Consider the following 25,328-nt stretch of genomic DNA (forward strand, 5'->3'; position numbering starts at 1 on the left):
TAAATTACAAATAAATATGACTTTTTAAAAATGATCTGTTTATTACTTTGTGTCCAAATAATCCAGCCCTGCTTTGCTAATAACCTGTTATATCCATAACTTTAATGAGCCTGAATTTGATTGCCTGTTTAGTATAGTACATGATACCTGAAAACAACACTAGATGTCAGTATAAGATTACAGTATTTGGAAGCTCTGCTCATACACAAAGGGCTCTGCAGTTTTGGGAGAGAAAAACAAGTTACTTTTTAACTAAGAGTAAACAAACCTCTGTTTTGACTTGAACTCGATATCTGATTGAACTCTTGCCATTTTGCAACAAGAACATCGAACACAAACTGTATGAGATTACAAATGCATGTCCTACAGGTTAACAGATACAAGCACACAAATAAAGATTCATAGTAGTAGGTCTGCGTATGTAGATCTACACCACTGCATCATCTAGCCACATCAATGTTATAGTGCTAGAATAGTTTCAGTCCAACTTTATTGTACCACATAAATGGATTGAAAGCACATTCTATTTTGCAACCATGATTTGGTGACGAGAACTGGTGATGTTGATGTGTACTAGGAATAGGGGTGGGGCATATAACCAGTAAGGCTCACAAAGGTCTGGTGTTTTACAGAAATAGTAAAAGACTCAGAGGTTGCCTCATTCTGCGTTGTCATCAACCCTTATCTATTTACTTTGAGTAACACAAAAAGTGGAGCGACGTTCTGATTTTTACCCTTGAAAGCAGAGAGGAGAGACGCTCTTTCCAAACCACAGACAATGGCCCCAAGTCTGTCTTTGCTGCTGATCTGTCTGCTTGCCTTGTATACACCAGTGACATCCAAGAAAGGTACAGTATCTATTATTACGGTATCTACACTGAACAAAAATATAAACGCAACATGCAACAATTTCAACGATTTTACTGAGATACAGTTCATATGAGGAAATCAGTACATTTAAATAAATTCCTTAGGTCCTAATCTATGGATTTCACATGACTGGGAATACAGATATGCATCTGTTCGTCACAGACACCTTTGAAAAAAGTAGGGGCGTGGATCAGAAAACCAGTCCGTATCTTGTGTGACCACCATTTGCCTCATGCAATGCGACACCATCTCCTTCGAATAGGGTTGATCAGGCTGTTGATTGTGGCCTGTGGAATGTTGTCCCAAGCCTCTTCAATGGCTTTGTGACGTTGCTGGATATTGGCGGGAACTGGAACACGTTGTCGTACATGTCGATCCAGAGCATTCCAAACGGACTCAATGGGTGACATGTCTAGTGAGTATGCAGGCCATGAAAGAACTGGGACATTCTCAGCTTCCAGGGATTTTGTACAGATCATTGCGACATGGGGCCGTGCATTATCATGCTGAAACATGAGATGATGATGGCAGCTGAATGGCACGACAATGGGCCTTGCCACAATATATCTTTGTATTCAAATTGTCATGGATAAAATGCAATTATGTTCGTTGTCCGTAGCTTGTGCCTGCCCATACCATAACCCGACCACCACCATGGGGCACTCTGACAACGTTGACATCAGCGAACCGCTCGCCTGCAAAACGTCATACATGCCCAATACAGTTGAAACCAGGATTCATCCTTGAAGAGCACACTTCTCCAGCATGCCAGTGGCTATCGAAGGTGAGCATTTGCGATGCCAAACTGCAGCCAGGTCAAGGCCCTGGTGAGGACAACGAGCATGCAGATGAGCATCTCTGAGACAGTTTCTGACAGTTTGTGCAGAAATTCTTTGGTTGTGCAAACCCACAATTTAATCAGCTGTCTGGGTGGCTGGTCTCAGACAATCCCGCAGGTGAAGAAGCTGGTTGTGGAGGTCCTGGGCTGACATGGTTACACGTGGTCTGCGGTTGTGAGGCCGGTTGGATGTACTGCCAAATTCTTTAAAAGATTTTGGAGGCGGTTTATGGTAGAGAAATGAACATTCAATTGCACGCTCCCTCAAAACTTGAGACATCTGTGACATTGTGCTGTGTGACAAAACTGCAGATTTTACCGTGGCCTTTTATTGTCCCCAGCACAAGGTGCACCTGTGTAATGATCATGCTGTTTAATCAGCTTCTTGATATGCCACACCTGTCAGGTAGATGGATTATCTTGGCAAAGGGGAAATGCTCATTAACAGGGATGTAAACAAATGTGTTCACAACATGTGAGAGAAATAAGATTTTTGTACGTATGAAACATTTCTGGGATCTTTTATTTCAGCTCATGAAACATGGGACCAACACTTTACATGTTGCGTTTATATGTTTGTTCAGTGTGTCCCAGCTTTGGCCTGTTGATTTAGAAGCCTTTTGTGTTTCTGTGCTGTATGCTGTGTATGCTGTTCAATATTCCTACGTACTCTCAGAGTGTGTTTAGGCAAATGGGCTTGTGTTATGTTGACAAATACTTTCAGTTACTGTAAGCTGAAAGTAAAAATACACTTTAATAGTCCACCTACCTTTATGCTCAACAAACTATCACTAGACTACAAGTAACATGTCTGGGGAGTTGCACAGGCACTTCTTTGGTTAATCTGTGTCCATGCTTTTTTCTGTGTCTGTGTGTGTTTCTGTGTGTGTGTTTTATTGACCCATCCCGTTACCTGTCTGCCCCCTCAGAATGTGATCGCCCGTCCCTGGGTGACGGTATGAACCTGGAGGCACTCCAGAGGGTGTACTCCCCCGGAGACGAGGTGGTGCTGTCGTGTAAACGAGGATATACACCCACCTCAGGCTCTCGCACAATCATCTGCACTGCTAGCGGACAATGGACCAAGTCTAGACTCAAGTGCTCAAGTAGGTCGCTGTTATAAAGTTTGACCAAAAACAGTAGTACTGTTCATGTATCATAATTTGATACTCAAAAAACATTCCATGTATTATCAGTTGATACTCACTATATTGCAAGTATTATCAGTTGATACTCAGTATATTCCATGTATTATCAGTTGATACTCAATATATTACAAGAATGATCAGTTGATACTCAGTATATTGCAAGTATTATCAGTTGATACTCAGTATATTCCATGTATTGTCAGTTGATACTCAGTATATTCCATGTATTGTCAGTTGATACTCAGTATATTACAAGTATTATCAGTTGATTAGTTGGTATCCTTCACACTGGCGCCCCACAGGGGTGTGTACTTAGGTCCCTCCTGCATTCCCTGTGCACCCACGACTGCGTGGCAAACACGACTCCAGCACCATCATTAAGTTTGCTGACGACACAACAGTGGTAGGTCTGATCACCGACAACGATGAGACGGCCTATAGGGAGGAGGTCAGAGAACTGGCAGTGTGATGCCAGGACAGAAATCTTTCCCTCAATGTGAGCAAGACAAAGGAGCTGATTGTGGACTACAGGAAAATGCGGGCCGAACAGGCCACCATTAACATCGATGAGGCTGTAGTGGAGAAGGGTCGAGAATTTCAAGTTCCTTTGTGTCCACATCACCAACAAACTAACATGGTCCAAACATACCAAGACAGTCCTGAAGAGGGCACGACAAAACCTTTTCCCCCTCAGGAGACTGAAAAGATTTGGCATGGGTCTCCAGATCCTCAAAAGGTTCTACAGCTGCACCCTCGAGAGCATCCTGACTAGTTGCATCGACCGCCTGGTGTGACAATTGCTCGGCATCTGACCGTAAGGCGCTACAGAGGGTAGTGCGGACGGCCCAGTACATTAGTGGGGCCAAGCTTCCTGCCACCCAGGACCTATTTAATAAGCGGTGTCAGAGGAAAGCCCATAAAATTGTCAGAGACTCCAGTCACCCAAGTTATAGACTCTTTTCTCTGCTACCGCACGGCAAGCGGTACCGGAGCGCCAAGTCTAGGACCAAAAGGCTCCTCAACAGCTTCTACCTCCAAGCCATTAGACTGCTGAACAATTCATAAAAATTGCCACCGGACATTTTACATTGACCCCCCCCTCTTGTACACTGCTGCTACTCGCTTTTTGTTTGTTACCTATGCATGGTCACTTCGCCCCCACCTACATGTACAGATTACCTCAACTAGCCTGTACCCCCGCACACTGACTCTGTACCGGCGCCCCCTGTATATAGCCCTGTTATTGTTATTCTTATTGTGTTACTTTTTATTATTACTTTTTATTTTAGCCTACTCGGTACATATTTTCTTCTTCTTGAACTGCACGGTTGGTTAAGAGCTTGTAAGTAAGCATTTCACAGTAAAGTCTACACTTGTTGTACTCGGCGCATGTGGAAAATAGTTTGATTTGATTTGATACTCATTGATGGAACTGTTGAACATTGCTGACTGATTCCTTTTGACTTCTGATGCAGCAAAGAGTTGCTCTTTCCCAGAAGCATTAGACCACGGAGACATGGAGTTTGTGGACATTGTCTACCAGAGTACCATCAACTACACCTGCCATGAGGGGTATGAGGAATACCATTTACAAATTCGATTTAGTGTCTCGTTGACGACTGGCCACCTCTCCGTGCTGTCAACGTCTATAACATGTTATTGTATCAAACACATGTAAAGTAGGTCAAAGTTCAAATCACTGTATACCCATACACCTAATATAGTGTGTACTTGATGTTTTTTTTGTTATATAATTTGACAGATTACGGTAATGTGGTCTACAGGTATATCCTGCAAGGAGCCAGTACCATTGAGTGCTTGTATGACGGACAATGGAGTGATCCACCACCAAAGTGTACACGTAAGTGTCTGCCTTATACCGAAATGCGTAGCTACTCTAGCACTTAACAGTAATGATTCCAAATGACCTCACATTGATAATGCATACAAACTCACATTGATAATTACACATCTATAAGCACAATGTAAACGTGGCCTTATTACTGTAATTGTAAAGAGCATTCTACAATGTGTAAAACTGAGATTTGAATAATGGCTTTACTGTAGCCTATATTATTCATATTCATATGTTACATCATATGTCTCTGACAAAAATATAGAGAATATCACGTATTTTGATCAAATGTGCTTGATTAATGAGCATGTGAATGAAATCTCTCTCCTCTGTTAGCGGTGACGTGCGGTCTTCCTCCAATACCTAAATATGGGAAAATAGTCTACGACAGAAAGTTGACAGGCAACACGACTGTGTTTGGTTTTGGGGGAACCTACGAGTGTCTCCCTCCACTTGTCCTCATAGGCAATGAGAGGGGATCGTGCAGCACTAACGGAGACTGGACTGAGCCACCAGAATGTAAATGTAGGTACAGTATTATCAGTCAAAGGCTCTGATCTGTTGTATTGCTGCAGGTAGCCTAGAGCAGGGATGGGTAACTTTGATGGTGGCGGGCGCTGGTTTGACTACCCAAGCAGACAAGGTGAAAAATCTGTCGATGTGCCCTTGAGCAAGGCACTTAACCCTAATTTGCTCCAGGGGCGCTGTATGTGACAATAAAACATCTTTATATTTATTGCTGAACACTTCATGTCACCTCCGTAAAATGTGCAATTCATAACTTTTGTAAACTGAGGGGATGGTTATTAGTGTAACCGTTTGTTACTTTTCGTTTTGGCCAGATATGTTTGTGATACCTCTGAGGAAATGAAATGAAATACAAATTGCACCTGTGAAGTGGTAATAAATGACAAGTGATTTGCTTTGTGGATGAAGTTAAAGTGGTATATTCTGAACACACACTAACCCTGACTGACCTCTATTTGTTTCCAGTGGTGACCTGTTCAGCTCCAACAGACCTCAACAACGGCTACATGACCGTTAGTGAAAAGAGGGAGCACGGCTTCAAGGAGACTGTCAGATATGGATGTGATATAGACTATGTCCTGGATGGGCCTGTGGAGATTGAATGTCTCAAAACAGGGGACTGGTCAATAAAGCCAGCTTGCAGGGGTAGGACCACCGATTTTGTGACAATTTTGTAATTTTTGCTTTGTTTTATTACATTGCTGAACCAAACTTATTTGGTTACCTATCAAATCAGTGTTTTTGAATTAGCTGAATGTTGCTGTTTTTGAAATTCGAAATTCTTATTCATCATAATTTCCCTCTTTGTTCCACAGCTTCCTGCAAGGTAGGTATTAAAAGAGGACGCATCCTTTACAACGGAAGGACATTTTGGATAAAGGATTTCGAGCCCAATAAAATCTCACATGCGGAAGTCCTCTCGGTCTACTGTATGAACAAGGAAAAGAAGTGTGGTTATGCAGTGTCAACCCAGTGCATCGATGGAAAACTCAAGATCCCAGAATGCTTTGAAGGTGTGTTTTTTTTCTTGCTAGCTATTTTCGCTCTAAAAAAACCCCAACAACATTACCATCAAGTCTTAATGATGTGTGGGTGTTTTCCTTTCTAGAACCAAGTGATAAATTCGACGATGATTCCCTGCCATCTGAGATAGCCCAGTGCTGAAACTCAACTGTGCATGACAAAGCAAATCGAGACCGAGAACATTGATTGCCTGAATTAAATGTCAATAAAACCATGTGTATTTCTATGTAATGCTATGCATTTGTTCCCCGGAAAAAAAATTCTGTAGAGAACAAATTTGACGATTAATAAAAAATACTGTTTTCTTGTATATTTGTAGATGATTTAACCCAACATCTTACCCAATAACAGTATAAGTTCAATTTACAAACGATGTCACATGATGTCAGTGTTGTACAGCTGTGAGATACTCTGTCAGGTCAAGTGATCAGGAAAATCTCAAACATGCATGTATGCAAACACACGCACACACACACACACACACACACACACACACACACACACACACACACACACACACACACACACACACACACACACACACACACACACACACACACACACACACACACACACACACACACACACACAAAACACACCAAACTCATTGCTACACCACAGGCACACACTGTCGACAGACAACACATCAGCTGACAAGTCAGCTGTCAGCTCCCAAAATAATACATTTCTACTACAAAACAGAACTCTACCTTCCTATCCAGTGATTCATATCATAACCATACAGTCGACTGCAAGGAGGCCACAGTGCAATCCCATCCCGGTAACCCAAACCGCTTTGCATGTCTATTCTAACAGAGATTAGCCCTTTGTTGCTCTTTCCCCGCTATGCGGTTGGTTTGATCCTCTGTCCTTGGCCGTCAGCTGGTGGTCAGAACTATTTCCCCCCCTCGCGGGGGCGGCCGGTTGATTGTACTGAGTCATGAGAACTGACTCTCCTTTCCCGCTGGGGCAGCGAGGCAGGACATGAAAGAACTGCAGAGGCCGACTGTAGGTGGAGTCACAAGGGTTTCCAGTGGTTACTGAATGGAGGGAGGGAGACAGAGAGAGAGAGAGAGAGATGGGGGGGTTGGTGTTGTAAGAGTACTTCAGACAGACAATTTGTTTCTGTTTACGTATCCCACCATAGAAAGAGAAAAGAGATAGAAAATACATTTCTTCAATGCCTCAGGACGTGCCACGACCGCACTTGAACAGTTTTCAGAACACTTCCAAACACGACAGCATGTTCACCAACCAACTATAGCCCGACACTAACTATTTCACACAAATGTATTCAACGTATTTCACAAAATATTAATCGGGACCAAATGTCGGCAAAGTTGCGGAGAAGTTCTTTAGATATTGACTTTAAATGAGGCCTGGCACGAGCGCTCCTCCATGACATGAATGCAACGCACTGACGTCCGTTAATAAACCCTTTTCTCCGTCTTTCTGAGGATGAAACAAGTCTCCCTGTTTCATGTTGTTTCCTCTTGATGCATTATTTATTGTTGTGAAGAGATGCACTTTATTAGTTGCTATCCGACGTCACACGAGGCCGTTTGGCCTCTTCGAAATGCGTTTTATGACTCCAAACGGTTCTTGTCTTTCTCTCTCTCCCGTCTTTCGCTTTCTCTCTCTGTCTCTCTCTCTATCTCCCCTTGTCACTTGTTTGCTCTCTCGCTTTCTATACCCCTTTTCTCTCTCGTCCCCTCTCTCAGTAACCCTCCGTGGCAAAACATCTATCCAAGTGAGATAAGTTGTGTCCTAAGGAGAGTAGATGTTGTTTCATGGTTGTTTCGTGATCGTTTCATGGTTGAAGACACAACCACACGCAGTGTCCAGTATCTTTCCATCGTTAGTATCATTAGCGGTAATGCGAGGCGGTAACGCGAGGCGGTAATGCGAGGCAGTAACGCGGGGCAAATTCAGATCATTTGCTTGGAGTTATTTGAGTTGATGGAGAAGCAAGAATTGATGTTTTTTGGTATTATAATGTGTTTTATGTGAGAGTTGATATGGATTGTTTGTTTCATACAGTACATGGCCACTAGTCTAGATGGTGAGCTACACCTGCCTGGGAAGCAGAAACACCCAGTGTTGGGTTGGGTTGAAGAGCAAGATGCAGGAGACATGAACAGGCTCCTGTAGTATGAATCGCTGATTGAATCCAACCCAGCTAGCAATATGATTTCTATCGGAAGCTATAAGCGGAGGACAGGAGAAGAGTGGAAGAGTGGTTGGTGTTAGATTGAAATGATCAGAGAAATAGAATCTGATTCCATTCTAATCTGTATTCTGAGGTGTGGTGATGTATTACCTCAGGAGGCCTCCCGTCCTCCACCCCTGGTCTCTGCCATAGAGCATGCTGGGACATGGAGTCCAGTACAGTTCAAAGGCCACCAGTCTAAGCAGTCCTAATTGATGGACAGAACAGCGTCTGTTCTCTCCCAGACACTCATTAAAGCTCCCTTCTTTATCTATGGCTCATCTAGGGTGACAGATGCATCTACTGGCTTTGGTTAATCCCACACAATGGTTATGGGAGGAAATAGGATAAACATGTGGGTATGGAGTTCTGAAAGATAAATCATTTTGACTGTTTTTTCAAGGTGAATACTAGGATTTTGCGTTGGCGAGTTCCCAGAATTAGTTTTTCCCAATTCCACCCACGAAAGATTTGTGGCCACACGTAATGGACATATTGCAACATCATAAGGGAAAACCCTAATTGGTGACATTCGGGAAAACACAATGCCTGACCTCATGTCTGCATGACCACCAGTTGCCTCAAGTTGTCCACTCCCGCCAGCTAGTGTCATCAGGATGGGATGGAGTCGATAGACAGAGTTTCAAAGTCAAACAGTCCTCTTCTTGAGTCAGATGGTTGGCCTCATTTAAGTAACATTAAAGTACAATGTTTGTTCCAATCCAAATGAGGGCTTGTTTTGTTAAACATCGTGCTCCCACTGATATGAGGAGAGGATCAAATCAAATCAAATCAAATCTTATTAGTGACATGCGCCGAATACAACAGGTGTAGACCTTACAGTGAAATGCAGGCAATGTGAATAGTCTGGGTAGCCATTTGACTAGATGTTCAGGAGTCTTATGGCTTGGGGGTAGAAGCGGTTTAGAAGCCTCGTGGACCTAGACTTGGCGCTCCGGTAACGCTTGCCATGTGGTAGCAGAGAGAACAGTCTATGACTAGGGTGGCTGGAGTCTTTGACAATTTTCAGGGCCTTCCTCTGACACCGCCTGGTATAGAGGTCCTGGATGGCAGGAAGCTTGGCCCCAGTGATGTACTGGGCCGTTCGCACTACCCTCTGTAATGCCTTGCGGTCGGAGTCCGAGCAGTTGCCATGCCAGGCCAGGCAGATGCAACCAGGCAGAATGCTCTCGATGATGCAGCTGCAGAACCTTTTGAGGATCTGAGGACCCATGCCAAATTTTTTCAGTCTCCCGAGGGGGAATAGGTTTTGTCGTGCTCGCTTCACGACTGTCATGGTGTGCTTGGACCATGTTAGTTTGTTGGTGATGTGGACACCAAGGAACTTGAAGCTCTCGACATGCTCCACTACAGCCCTGTCGATGGGAATGGGGGCGTGCTCGGTCCTCTTTTTCCTGTAGTCCACAATCATCTCCTTTGTCTTGATCACGTTGTGGGAGAGGTTGTTGCCCTGACACCACACGGCCAGGTCTCTGACCTCCTCCCTATAGGCTGTCTCGTTGTTGTCGGTGATCAGGCCTATCACTGTTGTGTCTTCGGGAAATATAATGATGGTGTTGGAGTCGTGCCTGGCCGTGCAGTCATGAGTGATCAGGGAGTACAGGAGGGGGCTGAGCATGCACCCCTGAGGGGTTCCTGTGTTGAGGATCAGTGTGGCGGATGTGTTGTTACCTGCCCTTACCACCTGGGGGCGGCCCATCAGGAAGTCCAGGATCCAGTTGCAGAGGGAGGTGTTTAGTCCCAGGTTCCTTAGCTTATTGATGAGCTTTGAGGGCAGTATGGTGTTGAACGCTGAGCTGTAGTCAATGAATAGCATTCTCACATAGGTGTTCCTTCTGTCCAGGTGGGCAAGGGCAGTGTGGAGTGCAATAGAGATTGCATCATCTGTGGATCTGTTGGGGCGGTATGCAAATTGGAGTGGGTCTAGGGTTTCTGGGATGATGGTGTTGATGTGAGCCATGACCAGCCTTTCAAAGCACTTCATGCTTGTAAGCAGGAATCAGGAGGATAGAATTATGGTCAGATTTGCCAAATGGAGGGCGAGGGAGAGCTTTGTATGCGTCTCTGTGTGTGGAGTATAGGTGGTCTAGAGTTCTTTTCCCTCTGGTTGCACATTTAACATGTTGATAGAAATTAGGTAAAACTGATTTAAGTTAAGTCCCCGGCTACTAGGAGCGCCGCATCCGGGTGAGCATTTTCTTGTTTGCTTATGGCGGAATACAGCTCATTCAATGCTATCTTGGTGCCAGCCTCTGACTATGTTGGTATGTAAACAGCTTATCATGAGAAACTCTACCTCAGGCGAGCAATGGCTCGAGACTTCCTTAGATATTGTGCACCAGCTGTTGTTTACAAAAATACATAGACCGCCGCCCCATGTCTTACCAGACGTCGCTGTTCTCTCCTGCCGGTACATCATTGATATTGTCGTCGTTCAGCCACGACTCCGTGAAGCATAAGATATCACAGTTTTTAATGTCCCGTTGGTAGTTTAATCATTCCAATAACTTGTCAATTTTATTGTCCAAAGATTGCATGTTTGCGATCAGAATTGAGGGGAGTGTTTTTTTTGGGATCACCGCCTACTCCTCAGAAGGCAGCCCGCCCTCCGGCCTCTCTTTCTCCGACTCCTTTTTACGCAGATCACTGGGGTCGGGGCCTGTTCCCGAGGGAGCCGTATATCCTCCGCCTCGGGCTCGTCAGAGTCGTGAAAGAAGAAAAAGGATTCTGCTGGTCCATGGTGAGTAATCGCAGTCCTGATGTCGAGAAGTTATTTTCGGTCATGAGAGACTGTAGCGGCAACATTTATGTACAAAAATAGTCAAAAAATAAGTTACAAACAACGCAGATAAACAAACAAAAGAACACAATCGGTTGGGGGGCACGTAAAACGTCTGCCTTCTGCTCCGGCGCCATTTTCTGACTGAAGCGTCTCCCGAGGCCTGAGATAAGAGACGGGGAACCACATCAGGAAGAAAATGTCAGTCAGCAATGCATGGTCTGATGCACGAGTAGCAGCCTGGTTAATGGTTCATACTGAGGCTATCTTCTTCACACCAGCAGTAGACATCAATGCAGGTGGTGTGGTGGAGACATACGATTCAGTGTAACCAAATACTGCAAAGGCAGTACTGCGGACTCTACCTTGGTGGGGTGGAGCTGCCTAGATTAGCGCACCAGCATGATCCTGGAATCAAAGCCAAATGCCATAGGGGAGAGAGAGAGAGAGAGAAAGAGAGAGGTTTTTGATAACATCTGGTCAGTTGGCTTGGTGAGACTTATCCCGACCTAACATTTTCTTCCTGATGTGGTTCCCCGTCTCTTATCTCAGGCCTCGGGAGACGCTTCAGTCAATGGTGAATAAGCCTTCATGCCCTGAGTTGGTTTTAGCCCTTCTTTTACTCATCCCCCACCCCTCTCTCTCTCTGCCCACACCGCCACCACACCCCGGTCTCTCCTGGCAGGACTAATCCTACCTCGTAATCAGGGTGAAGACGTGAGGCTTTGCCATTCTCTGTGTCAGTCAGGGAAAATGGCCAACCTTGACTACATTCATAAGTGTAGAAGCTGTGTAGTTGTAGGTGCTTACTTGTGTAGCTATGTGGTAGATGCCCATGTATGTGCCACTGGTTTAGATTTTTGGGTTGCACCCCAAATGGCTCCCTATTCCCTAATAGTGCACTTCTTTTGACCAGGGCCCATAGGGAGTAGGGTGCCATTTGAGGTACCTCCATGGTGATTTTTGTCCCGTCACAACTGAGTAATCCAGTCTGAGAGGATTACTGGGAAACCAGTAGACGTCACGACGTGTGTCACACTTTAACGTGACTCCACTTTGTCACCACACAGCTTTGATCTCTGGGGTGTCTTCCTCAAGCCTTCTTTAGATAACAAAGTTACAATACATTAAAACACACAGTCAAGTCTTTCATGTCAGTCTTGTGAAAGCGGAATAAATAAGTGAATCCACTTCAATCCTGGCTTTGTTGAGAGGATGCAGCTGGTGATGGAGAGATGCAGGGGTGGATGGCACCAGGCCCTGGCATTGTTTGCCCTACCACTGCCTATAACCGGACTGTGGTGCCTGGCTGGCGTCCTCCGTAGACCAAGCAAGGTCATGTCGTCACCCACATGAAAGAGACAGGGGTTTAGTCACCCTTTGAAAAGCAATGACGCTGGTCACTATCTGTCCACTGCTAATGATGGTCACACGCACACACACAGACACACAGGCACACACACACACACACACACGCACGCACACACACACACACACACACACACACACACACACACACACACACACACACACACACACACACACACACACACACACACACACACACACACACACACACACACACACACGCACGCACGCACGCACGCACGCACACACACACACACACACATACAAAGCATTACAGATAGCCATCGTGTCTCTCTTCTCGGAAGCCACAAACACCAAACGAGGCCTAGTCGCTAGAGAGGACAAATATGTTGTCTGACAACAGAAAGTTGCTTTGGAGTCTGTTTCATTGCCTCCGGATGACTTATGTTACAGGATTATACTTCTGGGTCTCCATGTTGAACAATATGCTTTTTCCTCTCTCTTTTTGCCCTGAGTTGATGGTGTCTTGTTAATTCTCTGTCTTTCTCTCAGATGTGGTTCTGGCGATTTCAGAATCCAACTTTTCACGTGGTATCCAAGTCCCTTTAGTCTAGGATTAGAAAGAAAGAGATAGAAGCAAACAGGTAGAGAGAGAGAGAAGGCAGAGAGAGAGAGAGAGATTTTTGATAACATCTGGGCAGTTGGCTTGGTGAGACTTATGCAAAGTGAATGGTTCACCGTTCTTTCCTTATCTGATTCCGTGCCTCCTCTTATCTCAGGCTTCGGAACACTCTTCAGCCGACTGTGGATAAGTCTTCATGCCCTGAGTTGGTTTTCGCCCCTATTTTACTCATCCCCCACCCCTCTCTCTCTCTACCCACACCGCCACCACACCCCGGTCTCTCCTGGCAGGACTAATCCTACCTCGTAATCAGGGTGAAGACGTGAGGCTTTGCCATTCTCTGTCTCAGTCAGGGAAAATGGCCAACCTTGACTACGTTCGTAAGTGTAGAAGCTGTGTAGTTGTAGGGGCTTACTTGTGTAGCTATGTGGTAGATGCCCATGTATGTGCCACTGGTTTAGTGTCATGGCCACGTCCCAAATGGCTCCCTTTATAGTGCACTTCTTTTGACCAGGGCCCATAGGGAGTAGGGTGCCATTTGGGACACCTCCATGGTGATTTATTTCCTGTCACAACTGAGTAATCCAGTCTGAAAGGATTACTGGAAAACCAGTCGACGTCACGACATTATGTGTCAAAATTTTACGGAACTCCACTTTGTGTCTCCACATAGCTTTGATCTATGGGGTGTCTTCCTCAAGCCTTCTTTAGTCAACAAAGTTACAATACATTAAAACACACAGTCAAGTCTTTCATGTCAGTCTTGTGAAAGCGGAATAAATAAGTGAATCCACTTCAATCCTGGCTTTGTTGAGAGGATGCAGCTGGTGATGGAGAGATGCAGGGGTGGATGGCACCAGGCCCTGGCATTGTTTGCCCTACCACTGCCTATAACCGGACTGTGGTGCCTGGCTGGCGTCCTCCGTAGACCAAGCAAGGTCATGTCGTCACCCACATGAAAGAGACAGGGGTTTAGTCACCCTTTGAAAAGCAATGACGCTGGTCACTATCCATCCACTGTCAATTGACACACACGCACACACACACACACACACACACACACACACACACACACACACACACACACACACACACACACACACACACACACACACACACACACACACACACACACACACACACACACACACATCCACACAAAGCATCACAGATAGCCATCGTGTCTCTCTTCTCGGGAAGCCACAAAATCCAAACGAGGCCTAGTCGCTAGAGAGGACAAATATGTTGTCTGACAACAGTTTTTATTTTCGTCTCTGGCCGCCTTCAGAAAGTTGCTTTGGAGTCTGTTTCATTGCCTCCGGATGACTTATGTTACAGGATTATACTTCTGGGTCTCCATGTTGAACAATATGCTTTTTCCTCTCTCTTTTTGCCCTGAGTTGGTGGTGTCTTGTTAATTCTCTGTCTTTCTCTCAGATGTGGTTCTGGCTATTTCAGAATCCAACTTTTCAAGTGGTATCCAAGTCCCTTTAGTCTAGGATTAGAAAGAAAGAAAGAAAGAAAGAAAAGAAAGAAAGAGAGGCAATCAGGGGGAGAGAGAGAGAGAGAGCACATCAGTTTTTCCCCCACTGAGGACAAACTTAAAAGGATTAGGGGAAGAAATGTGAAAGCATCAAATGTTTCCCGTGTAATAAAAGTGTGTGTTATTTGTTGTCAGCTACAAAGTGGGATCAGCGGACTTCAAAGGACATCTGGTCGCTGTTCTAAAGTCACCAGATACATGGCTAATGTTGCCAGAGCCGTACAGAATGTTTACAGAATCGTGCTGGGTTTACAGCCAATTGGCAGCATCTTTGGAATTGGATGATATCAGATCTAAAAGCCGAGAGTTTGACCTATAATCACAACCATTTTCTTTCCTATTGATTTAAATTCATTTAGAGTAATTGATGTCCGGTTATGTTTTAGATGACCCTTGCTAGAGGGTTACCAGATGACGGCTTGGTTTCCAGTCATATTTTAGTAGACCACAAATAAAGGTGTGATATTATGGCATTACTTTTGCCATCGTTGGAATATACGAACTGACACATGTACAATCGCACATGACCCTCTTATGCCCACCTCACACGTGGAAGCTCTCTCTTTCTCTCTCACACACACATGTGGACAGAGAGAGAGAGAGATAAAGAGAGAAAGAGAGAGAGAGCGAGAGAGAGAGAGAGAGAGATAAAGAGAGAGAGAGAGAGAGAGAGAGAGAGAGAGAGAGAGAGAGAGAGAGAGAGAGAGAGAGAGAGAGAGAGAGAGAGAGAGAGAGAGAGAGAGAGATAAAGAGAGAGAGAGAGAGATAAAGAGAGAGAGAGAGATAAAGAGAGAGAGAGAGATAAAGAGAGAGAGAGAGATAAAGAGAGAGAGAGAGAGCGAGAGAGAGAGAGAGAGAGAGAGAGAGAGTGAGTGAGTGAGTGAGTGAGTGAGTGAGTGAGTGAGTGAGTGAGTGAGTGAGTGAGTGAGTGAGTGAGTGAGTGAGTGAGTGAGTGAGTGAGTGAGTGAGTGAGTGAGTGAGTGAGTGAGTGAGTGAGTGAGTGAGTGAGTGAGAAAGGGACCTACTTCACTTGACTTCCATCTGGACCAAATCTAGCTGGCGAGGAGAGGCAGATATCCAGAACCAAAGACATGCTTTTAAGTGAAACAATCCTTTTTCGCATCATAGGGTTTTTGTTGGTAATGCATCTGGGCAGTTCAAGTAGGATTTGATTACCATTGTATAATCTCTTTCTTTCTTTTTGAACATCTGGAGGCATGTCATTTTTCTCATTTCCAAGAGGTTCATTGGTCTTGAAAGTGAATGTTTTTGAGGTTCAACTTCATCAATATAAAATACTATGCTACTAAAATGTACTCAAAAGGAGTTTCCGTCAGCCATGCCCTGACTGTTCTATCAACTATATGCAGTAGCAGGAAGTTGCCTATAAGATGATTAATGTCTATAGCGTTTGGCAGTAGCAGGAAGTTGCCATTGATCGTTGAAAGAGATGTGGTTTAGGGTGACACAGCCCTGATACACACAAGCCAAAGAGAAGGAAGTGGCTTGCTTGCAAACAATGCCTCGAGGTGGCTTGATGTATGCCTTTAAGATAAACAGTTTGGGCTAGTAGGAAAAACAAGCGCCAAGCGGATACCGTTTGAAGTGTGTTTTCATTGTTTACTGCACATTAAAAAGACAGGTGGTGTTGTTGGCGGCGGTTTGAAGTATAGCCGGGCACATATGGGAAGTGGAGCGAGAAAAGATGGCCGCCACTTTGTGGAGTTCTCAAATGTCATATTTCAAATGACAACCACAAGTGTTTAGAGGAAAGCCCAACCTTGCTCCATTACCTGTACGTGTTAGGTTACAGTAGCCTACCTTGTGACTCCTGCCTGCTGGCCTTAGTTGAAATAGAGCAACACCATCCTACTAGAAACCAGCCTCCCCTTTGATCTCTTCAACATGCTCTTCTTATATTTAATATACAAGACCACAGAAAAAGCATGGGGGAAAAAGCGCCACCTTCTTTGATGACCCCCTCTGGGTTCTTGTGAAGGGGTGCGTTGCAATGTAGATGACATAAATCATACAACTACAGTTTTTTGTTTTACCCACTGCACATTAGGCTCTATTGACGTTGACCTACATGCAATTTCAAACGAACGAGAAAATAACAACTTTTCTATTTCAAAAACAGAGAAGGAAAAACGAACCGTGCCCGAGCTTACAGTAACTGCGATGACAGTTAGCCTTTTTCTCTGAGTTGTAAAATCCCACTGTTGAAAGTCACCTTTGATGTAATTCTCTCCATTTTTGACTTGTACAGTTCCATTTAACACCGAGCACAACTCGGCGTAACACTGACTGTCTCTCTCTCTCTTTTCTTTGTCTCTCTCTCTCTCTCTCTCTCCCCCTCTCTCTCTCTCTCTCTCTCTCTCTCCCCCTAGCGATGTGCTGTGTTCAATTTGATAAACTCCCATCAAAGGGGCTCGCACTGACCCATAGGGCGTCTCAAATAATCTCTGTTGTTCATCATTACTGTAATTTAGTTATACCGAACGGATCGGCCCGTTGCATGGTCTTTATTTTTTCATTCAAGTTAAATGAACTCCTAAGTGTCACGGATGACTGTTTTGGTGGGAACAAAAGATGAAAGAGCTTGCCTTGAGCAAAGAGCGCGAGAGAGAGAGAAGAGAGGAGAAGACAGAGAGAGAGAAAGAGAGAGAGAGAGAGAGAGAGAGGAAAAGACGGACCGAGGGAGACAGAGCGAGAGAGAGAATGACAGACGTACAGAGGAGAAGAGATCATCCTCTGAAATGAGTATGATTTTCTCAGGTTTCTTCTCTTCTTCTGGCTCTGCGAAGGACTTCATAGGGCTGTGGTTACACGACTAGAACATGACATTCTTCTTCTCTCATTCTAGGTCTAAGTCGTACTATGTGTCCTCAAGCTGCCCCTTGAACGCAAGTGTCAAGGCTCTCCCATCCTAAATGGTTCCCACGACAAAGGCCTTGGCCTGCCTGACAGCTTGTATGACTCATTCACTGTGAAACATCCAACAAGTTTTCCTATGAAGTATCAGATTGATTTGAACATTGGGTCAATGGATTGATGAAGCAAGTGAGCCACTGGGGACAGACGTCAGTTCAACGTCTAGAGTTGATTTACATTTGGTTGAGTTGTCGACTAACGTGAATTCAATCTGAAATCAACAACAACAAAAATCACCGTCTCATTGGATTTGCTGTAGGTTAAAAAGTTGGGTGAAAAAAAGACGAAATTCCCTTACATTGATGACTTTCTGCAAAACCAATCAGTTTTCCACATTGATTCAAAATCATCACGTTCAATTGTTTGGTTGAAATGACGTGGAAACAACATTGATTCAACAGGTTTTTGCCCAGTGGGGAGTCACTATCTCCCAAATATTTAACAAACTCTTTTTTTTGCATGAACTATGAAACTTTCCCAAATCTCAGTCAAGATGATATTACAGGATGATATTACATGCAGTAATGTACAAACTCAAAATCTTAGAGCTTGGAAAACATTGTACTTGACACATTATTTCCATGACAGTGTGGTTTGTATTGTAGTCGAAGACAGTTTGAATGTTTTATTGCTTTAAAGGGTTTTAGTTTTGCCTTTCAACTCTACCGCATGAAAGGATTTTGTAGAGGCTTTGATACTGACGCCCAGAATGTCAAAAGATGTACTGTACAGCATGAACCGCCATTTTCTTCATTTGTTTTTAACAAGAAAACGTGTTTAAGATATGAATGGTCGAATTCAAAATGTTCTAACTCTCAAATGTTCCCTGAACAACCACCAGAGCCAGTATTAAAATCCACAACATCTCATTTGGGAAAAAGACAGAGAGAAAACTCGCTTGTCCAACTGATGTCTCTTGAGGCCGATGAAGAAAACAACTTCTGAGGAGGTCCACTTGCCAGATTTAAAACAGTGCGTCACTTTGCAGCTGAGATGAAGGCAAGACACAATATGACGGCAGTGTTTGATGTAGCCTCGTAGCTAAACTGGGCACCGGTCACAAAGTGAGCTATTGTGGTTGGGGAAAAAAAGTCGCTGAAAAAAGTCGCTGGACATTAAAGGAAGCAGGTGGCACATTTCGGCGGAAGGGAATCTCCCCGTGGTCTCTTTGTAGGCCAGAGAGAGAGAGGACTGAGACAGGTGGTCAACCTTTTAATGTCGCTAGCTTTTAATCTATGCATGTGGCTGACTGGTTGGAAAACAGTACATGTGGTGAAAACCGGGCCAAGGTTTTTTTCCTGGCAGATCGGTGATAGCGCTGCTTCAAGGGCGGATGTTCTTTTCATGTGGTCACACCCTATTGTGTCCCGAAACGGACTAATGTGTAGCATCGCACAACAACTTAATCCTTTGTTGCCATGTGTTTCGCCATTGATGCCCCAAGTGACCTGATGGTTGAGTTAGTGGTTGAGTTAGTGGTTGAGTTAGTGGTTGAGTTAGTGGTGGTGCCCACAAATCAACATCGCCTGTCTGTTACGAATGACCGCTGTAGCTCAAGAGAACATGACACCTTTCGTTTGATGCTTCATTTCTCAATCGGTGTCCGTGGACTATTTCATGTTATGGCAAATCAGAGAAAACATTTGTCAAGCTATGAGTGTTGTGAAATAATCAAAGAATCAACAGGTCAATAATTTAACATTCCAGCTCAGCAAAACAATGTAGCTGATTACAGTACATAGATGTGGCTCAAAGTGCGGAAGAAACCCGGACTGTAACATAACAAGCTCAAAATCAAAGTTATTCAATCAATCATTGAGTCAGATTAAGTGGGGGAAGAAGCAAACCCTTCCAAGACGTAGGAGCTGCCTGCTGTTGCGGAAACAAGCAGGTGTGTATGGGGACCACACAGCTTTGCGGTGTCACTTTGCATAGGGGCTGCCCGTTGTTGCCGTTTGAACTTGATTGATAGCTTCATTAATGTGACTTTGTTTTCCCATGTGTGTGTGTTAACAGGAGGAAACTGTCAATGTGTCTGTTTCGGGTTTCGGGTTCCCACAGAGTTCCCAGTTCCGAAACAATTTGTTTTGTCGAAGTCCTTCTCTTCTCGTATTATCTTTTGAGTTCAGAGAACTATGAGGCGGACCTCATTGGTGAGGCCCTCAGTTTGTTTGAGGGCCGAGTCTATGTCTCCACCAGAGATTGATTTGGAAAAGTTTGCAGGTTCCAAGGGGTCTGAGGTTTATCTGCTCTCAATACACTAAAGGGTACATATGTCTAAGGACGAGGAAGGCCCTCTGATATGATGTACTGTTATGTATTGTATGTACACATGCATGGGCATACATGACACATGCTATTGGCAGTGCTGAAGTAATGTATACTGCAGCTTAACACTGTTTGGTGTATGTTTGTTTTCTCTGAAATGTTCCACAGATGCAATAACATGAGACTAAAATAAACTGTATTTGTCTTTCTTTTATTTCTAAGCGCTTCCGTACTCTCTGTCTTGACTCTTCTTCCTTAGGTATTTCGTTTGATGCTAACCCTCTTCAGTCTCTCTGTCTTGACTCTTCTTCCTTAGGTATTTAGTTTGACGCTAACCCTCTTCAGTCTCTCTGTCTTGACTCTTCTTCCTTAGGTATTTAGTTTGATGCTAACCCTCTTCAGTCTCTCTGTCTTGACTCTTCTTCCTTAGGTATTTAGTTTGATGCTAACCCTCTTCAGTCTCTCTGTCTTGACTCTTCTTCCTTAGGTATTTAGTTTGATGCTAACCCTCTTCAGTCTATCTGTCCTGACTCTTCTTCCTTAGGTATTTAGTTTGATGCTAACCCTCTTCAGTCTATCTGTCCTGACTCTTCTTCCTTAGGTATGTAACTTGCAGCTAACCCTCTTCAGTCTCTCTGTCTTGACTCGAGACAACAATACAGAGCCACTTTTCAACAATACAGATCCACTTTTCAACAATACAGATCCACTTTTCAACAATACAGATCCACTTTTCAACAATACAGATCCACTTTTCAACAATACAGATCCACTTTTCAATCCTTCCACCAACCAACAGTGATCACATCTCCGATTCCAATCGAGCTTTCTTTCGTTCATTTCTCTCATTCAAACGGCTTCTTCTCGTCCTCCTTCTCATTAGGCCCTGTTTGTTCATCCTTCTGTTAATGATCTCATAAGGGGCTTTTTAGTACAACACGGAGCTGTGTGATGGAGCGGTTTCATGTGGAGTCAAAGCACTCAGGTTTTCACAGCAGGGCGCCACTTCAGATCACTCAGCGTTAAATCCCCCCCCCCCGGTACACCAGGGGAGAAGCATCGATTTCAAGCAGCAGTGCTTTTTTTTTGCCCCAAAATGTTTTCCTTTTGCGAGAATAATCCACTTTAAAAGTCCCTCTCTGTTTCGGTTTCCACCCCACTCTGAAACCACCGATTAAACACTTAAGCAATTTATAAACAAAAACTGAAATGTGTTTGAAATGCATGCAGACAAAAAGAGAACACAGGACAGTTTGCTGGTTGTTTTGTGGTGTGTTTACAACTTCATGAATGTAAAGATGAACCCACGATGTGCCAGTGATAATATATTCATAAATAATAATCAGTTATTACATTAATATAACTCTTTTCATAAGAATCTCAAAACAAAAAACAACAACAAGCAAGTGCATCATCATGAGTAGCCTGGCTATGGTTACGGTAGTTCAACCATTAGCGGCCATGTCTTTGAGTGCGTGCATCCTCCAAAGACGGAGAGGGTCAGTTAATGGCTCGATCAGAGGAAGGTTGGTCAGGGAGATGGTTGATGAAGAGTCTGGTGATGAACTTGTACAGGGATACTCTGGGAACCAGCCTGAGTCATATAGCTACTGGACCTCTCCTCCTTCACAATGTGTAGCACCCACTTGTGGGGATGTCTCACCAGCTCTGGGGGCCAGAAAGCTGACCACACGCAGTTCAGCGTGCTCGCCAGTCGTCCTCACCACGAGCCCTCTGCCTCAGCACTGTATTCTTCTACTGCATCTCCCATTCCTCCCAAGCTTCAGGTGACTCCTAAAGTATTGTTTTCAAAAGATCAGGAACAAGTAGCCTGGTGAAACAAAAAAGCTGGTACTGTGTCCAGATGCATCATTCAAACCAGAACCATTAGCCAGCTAGCTAGCTAGCCAAGACATAAAGAGTTGACCTGCCGGTCCATCTGCAAATCTGTGGGTCAAAACCACCAGAAATATGCAATAAAATTCAATTTTATCAACAACAAAACAGATGATTAAAAAACACAATTAACAAACACAACTTACAAATAATTAAATATTCACATGGTCACTGGTATACTAGCATTGCTTATCACTTACTCAATGTACTGCATATCTAATAAAGCGTATTACGGGTAAATCATTATGGCAGGGAAGATACTGTAAGTAAGATTGGAGCAACAAATACAGAAATGGTCACATTTTGACAATGTGGTCTGTCTACAAAATGTTTTACCATATCTACATTTCTGATTAGGACATAAACTACAATGAATAGGCAGTGAATAACACTCAGATCTCTGTGCTTTGCATGGTTTACAGGGTGTGTAGTTTGTGGTACACAGTAGCTCTACGTACTTTCACACTACCGGCCGCAAAAGTATATGTGCTTGTTAGGTCTTGCTGCAATTCTTTGCAATGTTTTCACAGCCCCACCCCAGAAAAACTGTTAGCTTCAAAGGCTAATTACGAGTTACCTCATGCTGAATTAACATCAAAAAGATCTTTGATTAATTAAAATTCCTATATCCAGTGGTCTTTTTGGACTTGATCCAGGCTTTGTGAGTCACAGTTAATCTCGATTAAGATTGCATATTTTTTTGTTGAGAAGGTGTGTGTATGTGTGCGTGTGTGTGCATGTGTGTGTGTGTAGGTCACGGAAATGGAGTGTCTGATCTACCCATTCCTCATTACCCAATTTATGAGTTTCTCCCTAGACTTAAGGGACTAACCCACCCCACCACTTCCCCCTCCATTAGGATAAAGATGGTATCTCCCACCATGGTCTATCAGTGCCATCTGGAGGCTGTGACATAGTTTCCTCTCACATGTGCACATGGTGGGAAATTGTACCACAATGACGTCATGTAATCGTTCCAACATGTGGTGAGACCACTTCTGACCAACAATTCACAGTGTAGTTGATTTCAATTCATGTTCAAGTGAATTGTGCCGAAACGCTTGTCTTTCATCACATTGGCCTTGAATTTTGGCCACTGTTAACTATTGATATAAAACTGTCCCTAGACCAGTGCTAAAGGGCTGTTTCAACCTTTGCTGTGTGGTGAAACAGCTCTTTGGTCTGTTCTGTGATGATGAAGTCACCGTTGACCTTTGCCCTCCCATCCCCTGTTATTATTATTATTATTATTATTATTATTATCATATTCCTCAAGGACTTTGTGGAATAACTCCATACGTCTCCCAAACCTTTTCATCGCGGTTCAGGACTCTTTCTATCTTTGCACATCTTGGATCCATCAACTCTCCCTCCATCCCCCCCCCCCTCCCACACGTCCCCCTCCTCTTCTGTTCTCACGATAATCTGTCCTTTCTTCCCTCGCTCGTTCCCACTCATTCCACACTCCTCGTGTGAGATCTCTCTTCTCTCTCTCCTACATACGTGGTAACAGGAACCATCGAGAAAATCCTAGTGCGCTAGCTGCGTTTGCCTTGGCAGTGACCTGGGGTGTAATATTGCAGTGGTAGATTAAGTGTACTGGATGGCTGCGGAGGGAGGTTTCCTGCTCTCGCAACTGAAGTGAAGGGATCAGAGACTAGAGGAGATGGCCACTAATCCTTCAAAACAACTGATTCCTGCTGTTTTTTGAAATGACCACTAATAGAGAGTGACTGGGAAAGCCAGCGTTGCTAGAAGTAGGGAAAGATTTCTCAACACTTTTGTGAACGCTACGCTACTTCCCATGCAGTCCAGTCGGGGTTATGTTCATTAGGGCACGCAATGTTTTAAAAAGTTTTGCAATGGAAAACAAGCATTTGTTATTGCACAAGTCCAGGTAGTCCCTCCCTGTTTCAGTCCGTTTGGTCCATTTGGTGCCTAATGAACACAACCCACATCCTGTCAAAGGGAGGCAACAGTCCCATGCACTGTAATGAACTTCTGAGAATGCCTCACAGAAATGTATGACAGTGTTTGTGTATACATGTGTGGGTGTGTGTAAGCTGGTGTGCAAATTGGTTAGCCCTTTGATGTCGCTCGCTCTGCTCGGATTCTCTGGTTGTTAGCATTAAGAGTTCCCAGGCTGTCTCTCTGTATGTTCTTTTCAAGGGCAGGAGGACGGATAGCGGGAAAAAAGATTTGTCAGCTCCACTGTTATGGTTGAAGATGAGAAACGAACACGCTGCTTCACTTCACACTACAGGCCTTATTTTACTCCTAAAGGACTAGGGTTGAGTCCCAAATAGTACCCTATTCCCTAATTAGTGCACTACCTCTGCCCACTAGAGCCATATGGGGGCTCATTGGCCCTATGAGCTCTGGTCAAAAGTAGTGCACTGTGAAATGAATAGGCTGTCATTTGAGACGCATCCCATGCTAAGAGGAGTACTCGAAAGAACCTTCAGCCCCTATGAAGGAGAACATGGGTGCTCATTGCTCATGATGAGATAAGCATCTTTTTCATCTAGGTCTTCAAGATGGTCGACCTCCTTCACCGTCTCCTCTCACTAATAAATCCCTCCGAAAGTGTCAGAAGTCACATATTTCCTTCTCAAACCTTGCGCCACCGCCGGAGTCTTTTTAATCTACCCTGTGTGTACAGGCAAACATGTTCTCTGTGCAAAGGATGCGCTTTAAACATGGCACATAAAACCCCTTTACTCCCCTGAGCGATGCAACGTGGAGGCATATGGACCAAGGACATGCTATCAAAAGGCTTTCTGTCAAGCCGAAATGGCCAGCAGGTACATGGGAGATGGTGTACGTGACATCGAGTTGAGGAGATGGTTGGTTTGTTTCTGAGGGATGGTGTGTGTGTGTGTCTGTGTGTGTCTGTGTGTGGTGTGTGTGTGTGTGTGGTGTGTGTGTGTGTGTGGTGTGTGTGTGTGTGTGTGTGTGTGTGTGTGTGTGTGTGTGTGTGTGTGTGTGTGTGTGTGTGTGTGTGTGTGTGTGTGTGTGTGTGTCTCTGAGGTCCGTGAGGTGCGTGAAGGTGCAAAGGTTGCACCCCCAAATCACAGGTCAGCTTTGGCCACACAGACACTTGTGCATCGCCTTGTGGTATCAGATTTTCTATTTTCTCACAGAATTCATCATGTGACATTGAGACTGTCAACATCACCATTACATTTCCTGTGAATGAAAGCGGTGGAGTGGGATCCCGGGCTGTATCACAACTGGCCATGATCGGGAGTCCCGTAGGGCGGAGCGCAATTGGCCCAGCATTGTCCGGGTTAGGGGAGGGTTTGGCCGGGGTGGCTTTACTTGGCTGAGGTCTTGTGGCGAGCTGGGCGCCTGCAGGTGTTACACCCCTGAAAAAGGGGAGAAAGAATCACAATTGTGATACGGAATGTTTACTCATTGAACTTTTAGTGCAATCATTTTACAAAAGTAACACATTTTACAGAA

General features: G+C 44.4%; 1 protein-coding gene across 1 annotated transcript; it reads left to right on the forward strand.

The window, feature by feature from the left end:
- The first annotated feature begins 618 nt into the window (after positions 1-618).
- On the forward strand, positions 619-6,572 carry LOC120065653 (beta-2-glycoprotein 1-like). The gene is made up of 8 exons (XM_039016722.1): positions 619-848; positions 2,638-2,814; positions 4,332-4,428; positions 4,641-4,717; positions 5,048-5,236; positions 5,705-5,884; positions 6,055-6,252; positions 6,348-6,572. The coding sequence occupies exons 1-8, from the start codon at positions 779-781 to the stop codon at positions 6,401-6,403; spliced, it is 1,044 nt and encodes a 347-aa protein (XP_038872650.1). The 5' UTR covers positions 619-778; the 3' UTR covers positions 6,404-6,572.
- Positions 6,573-25,328: the final 18,756 nt, after the last annotated feature.

The sequence above is a fragment of the Salvelinus namaycush genome, chromosome 2, assembly GCF_016432855.1.
Source record: "Salvelinus namaycush isolate Seneca chromosome 2, SaNama_1.0, whole genome shotgun sequence".
NCBI classification, from domain to species: domain Eukaryota; kingdom Metazoa; phylum Chordata; class Actinopteri; order Salmoniformes; family Salmonidae; genus Salvelinus; species Salvelinus namaycush.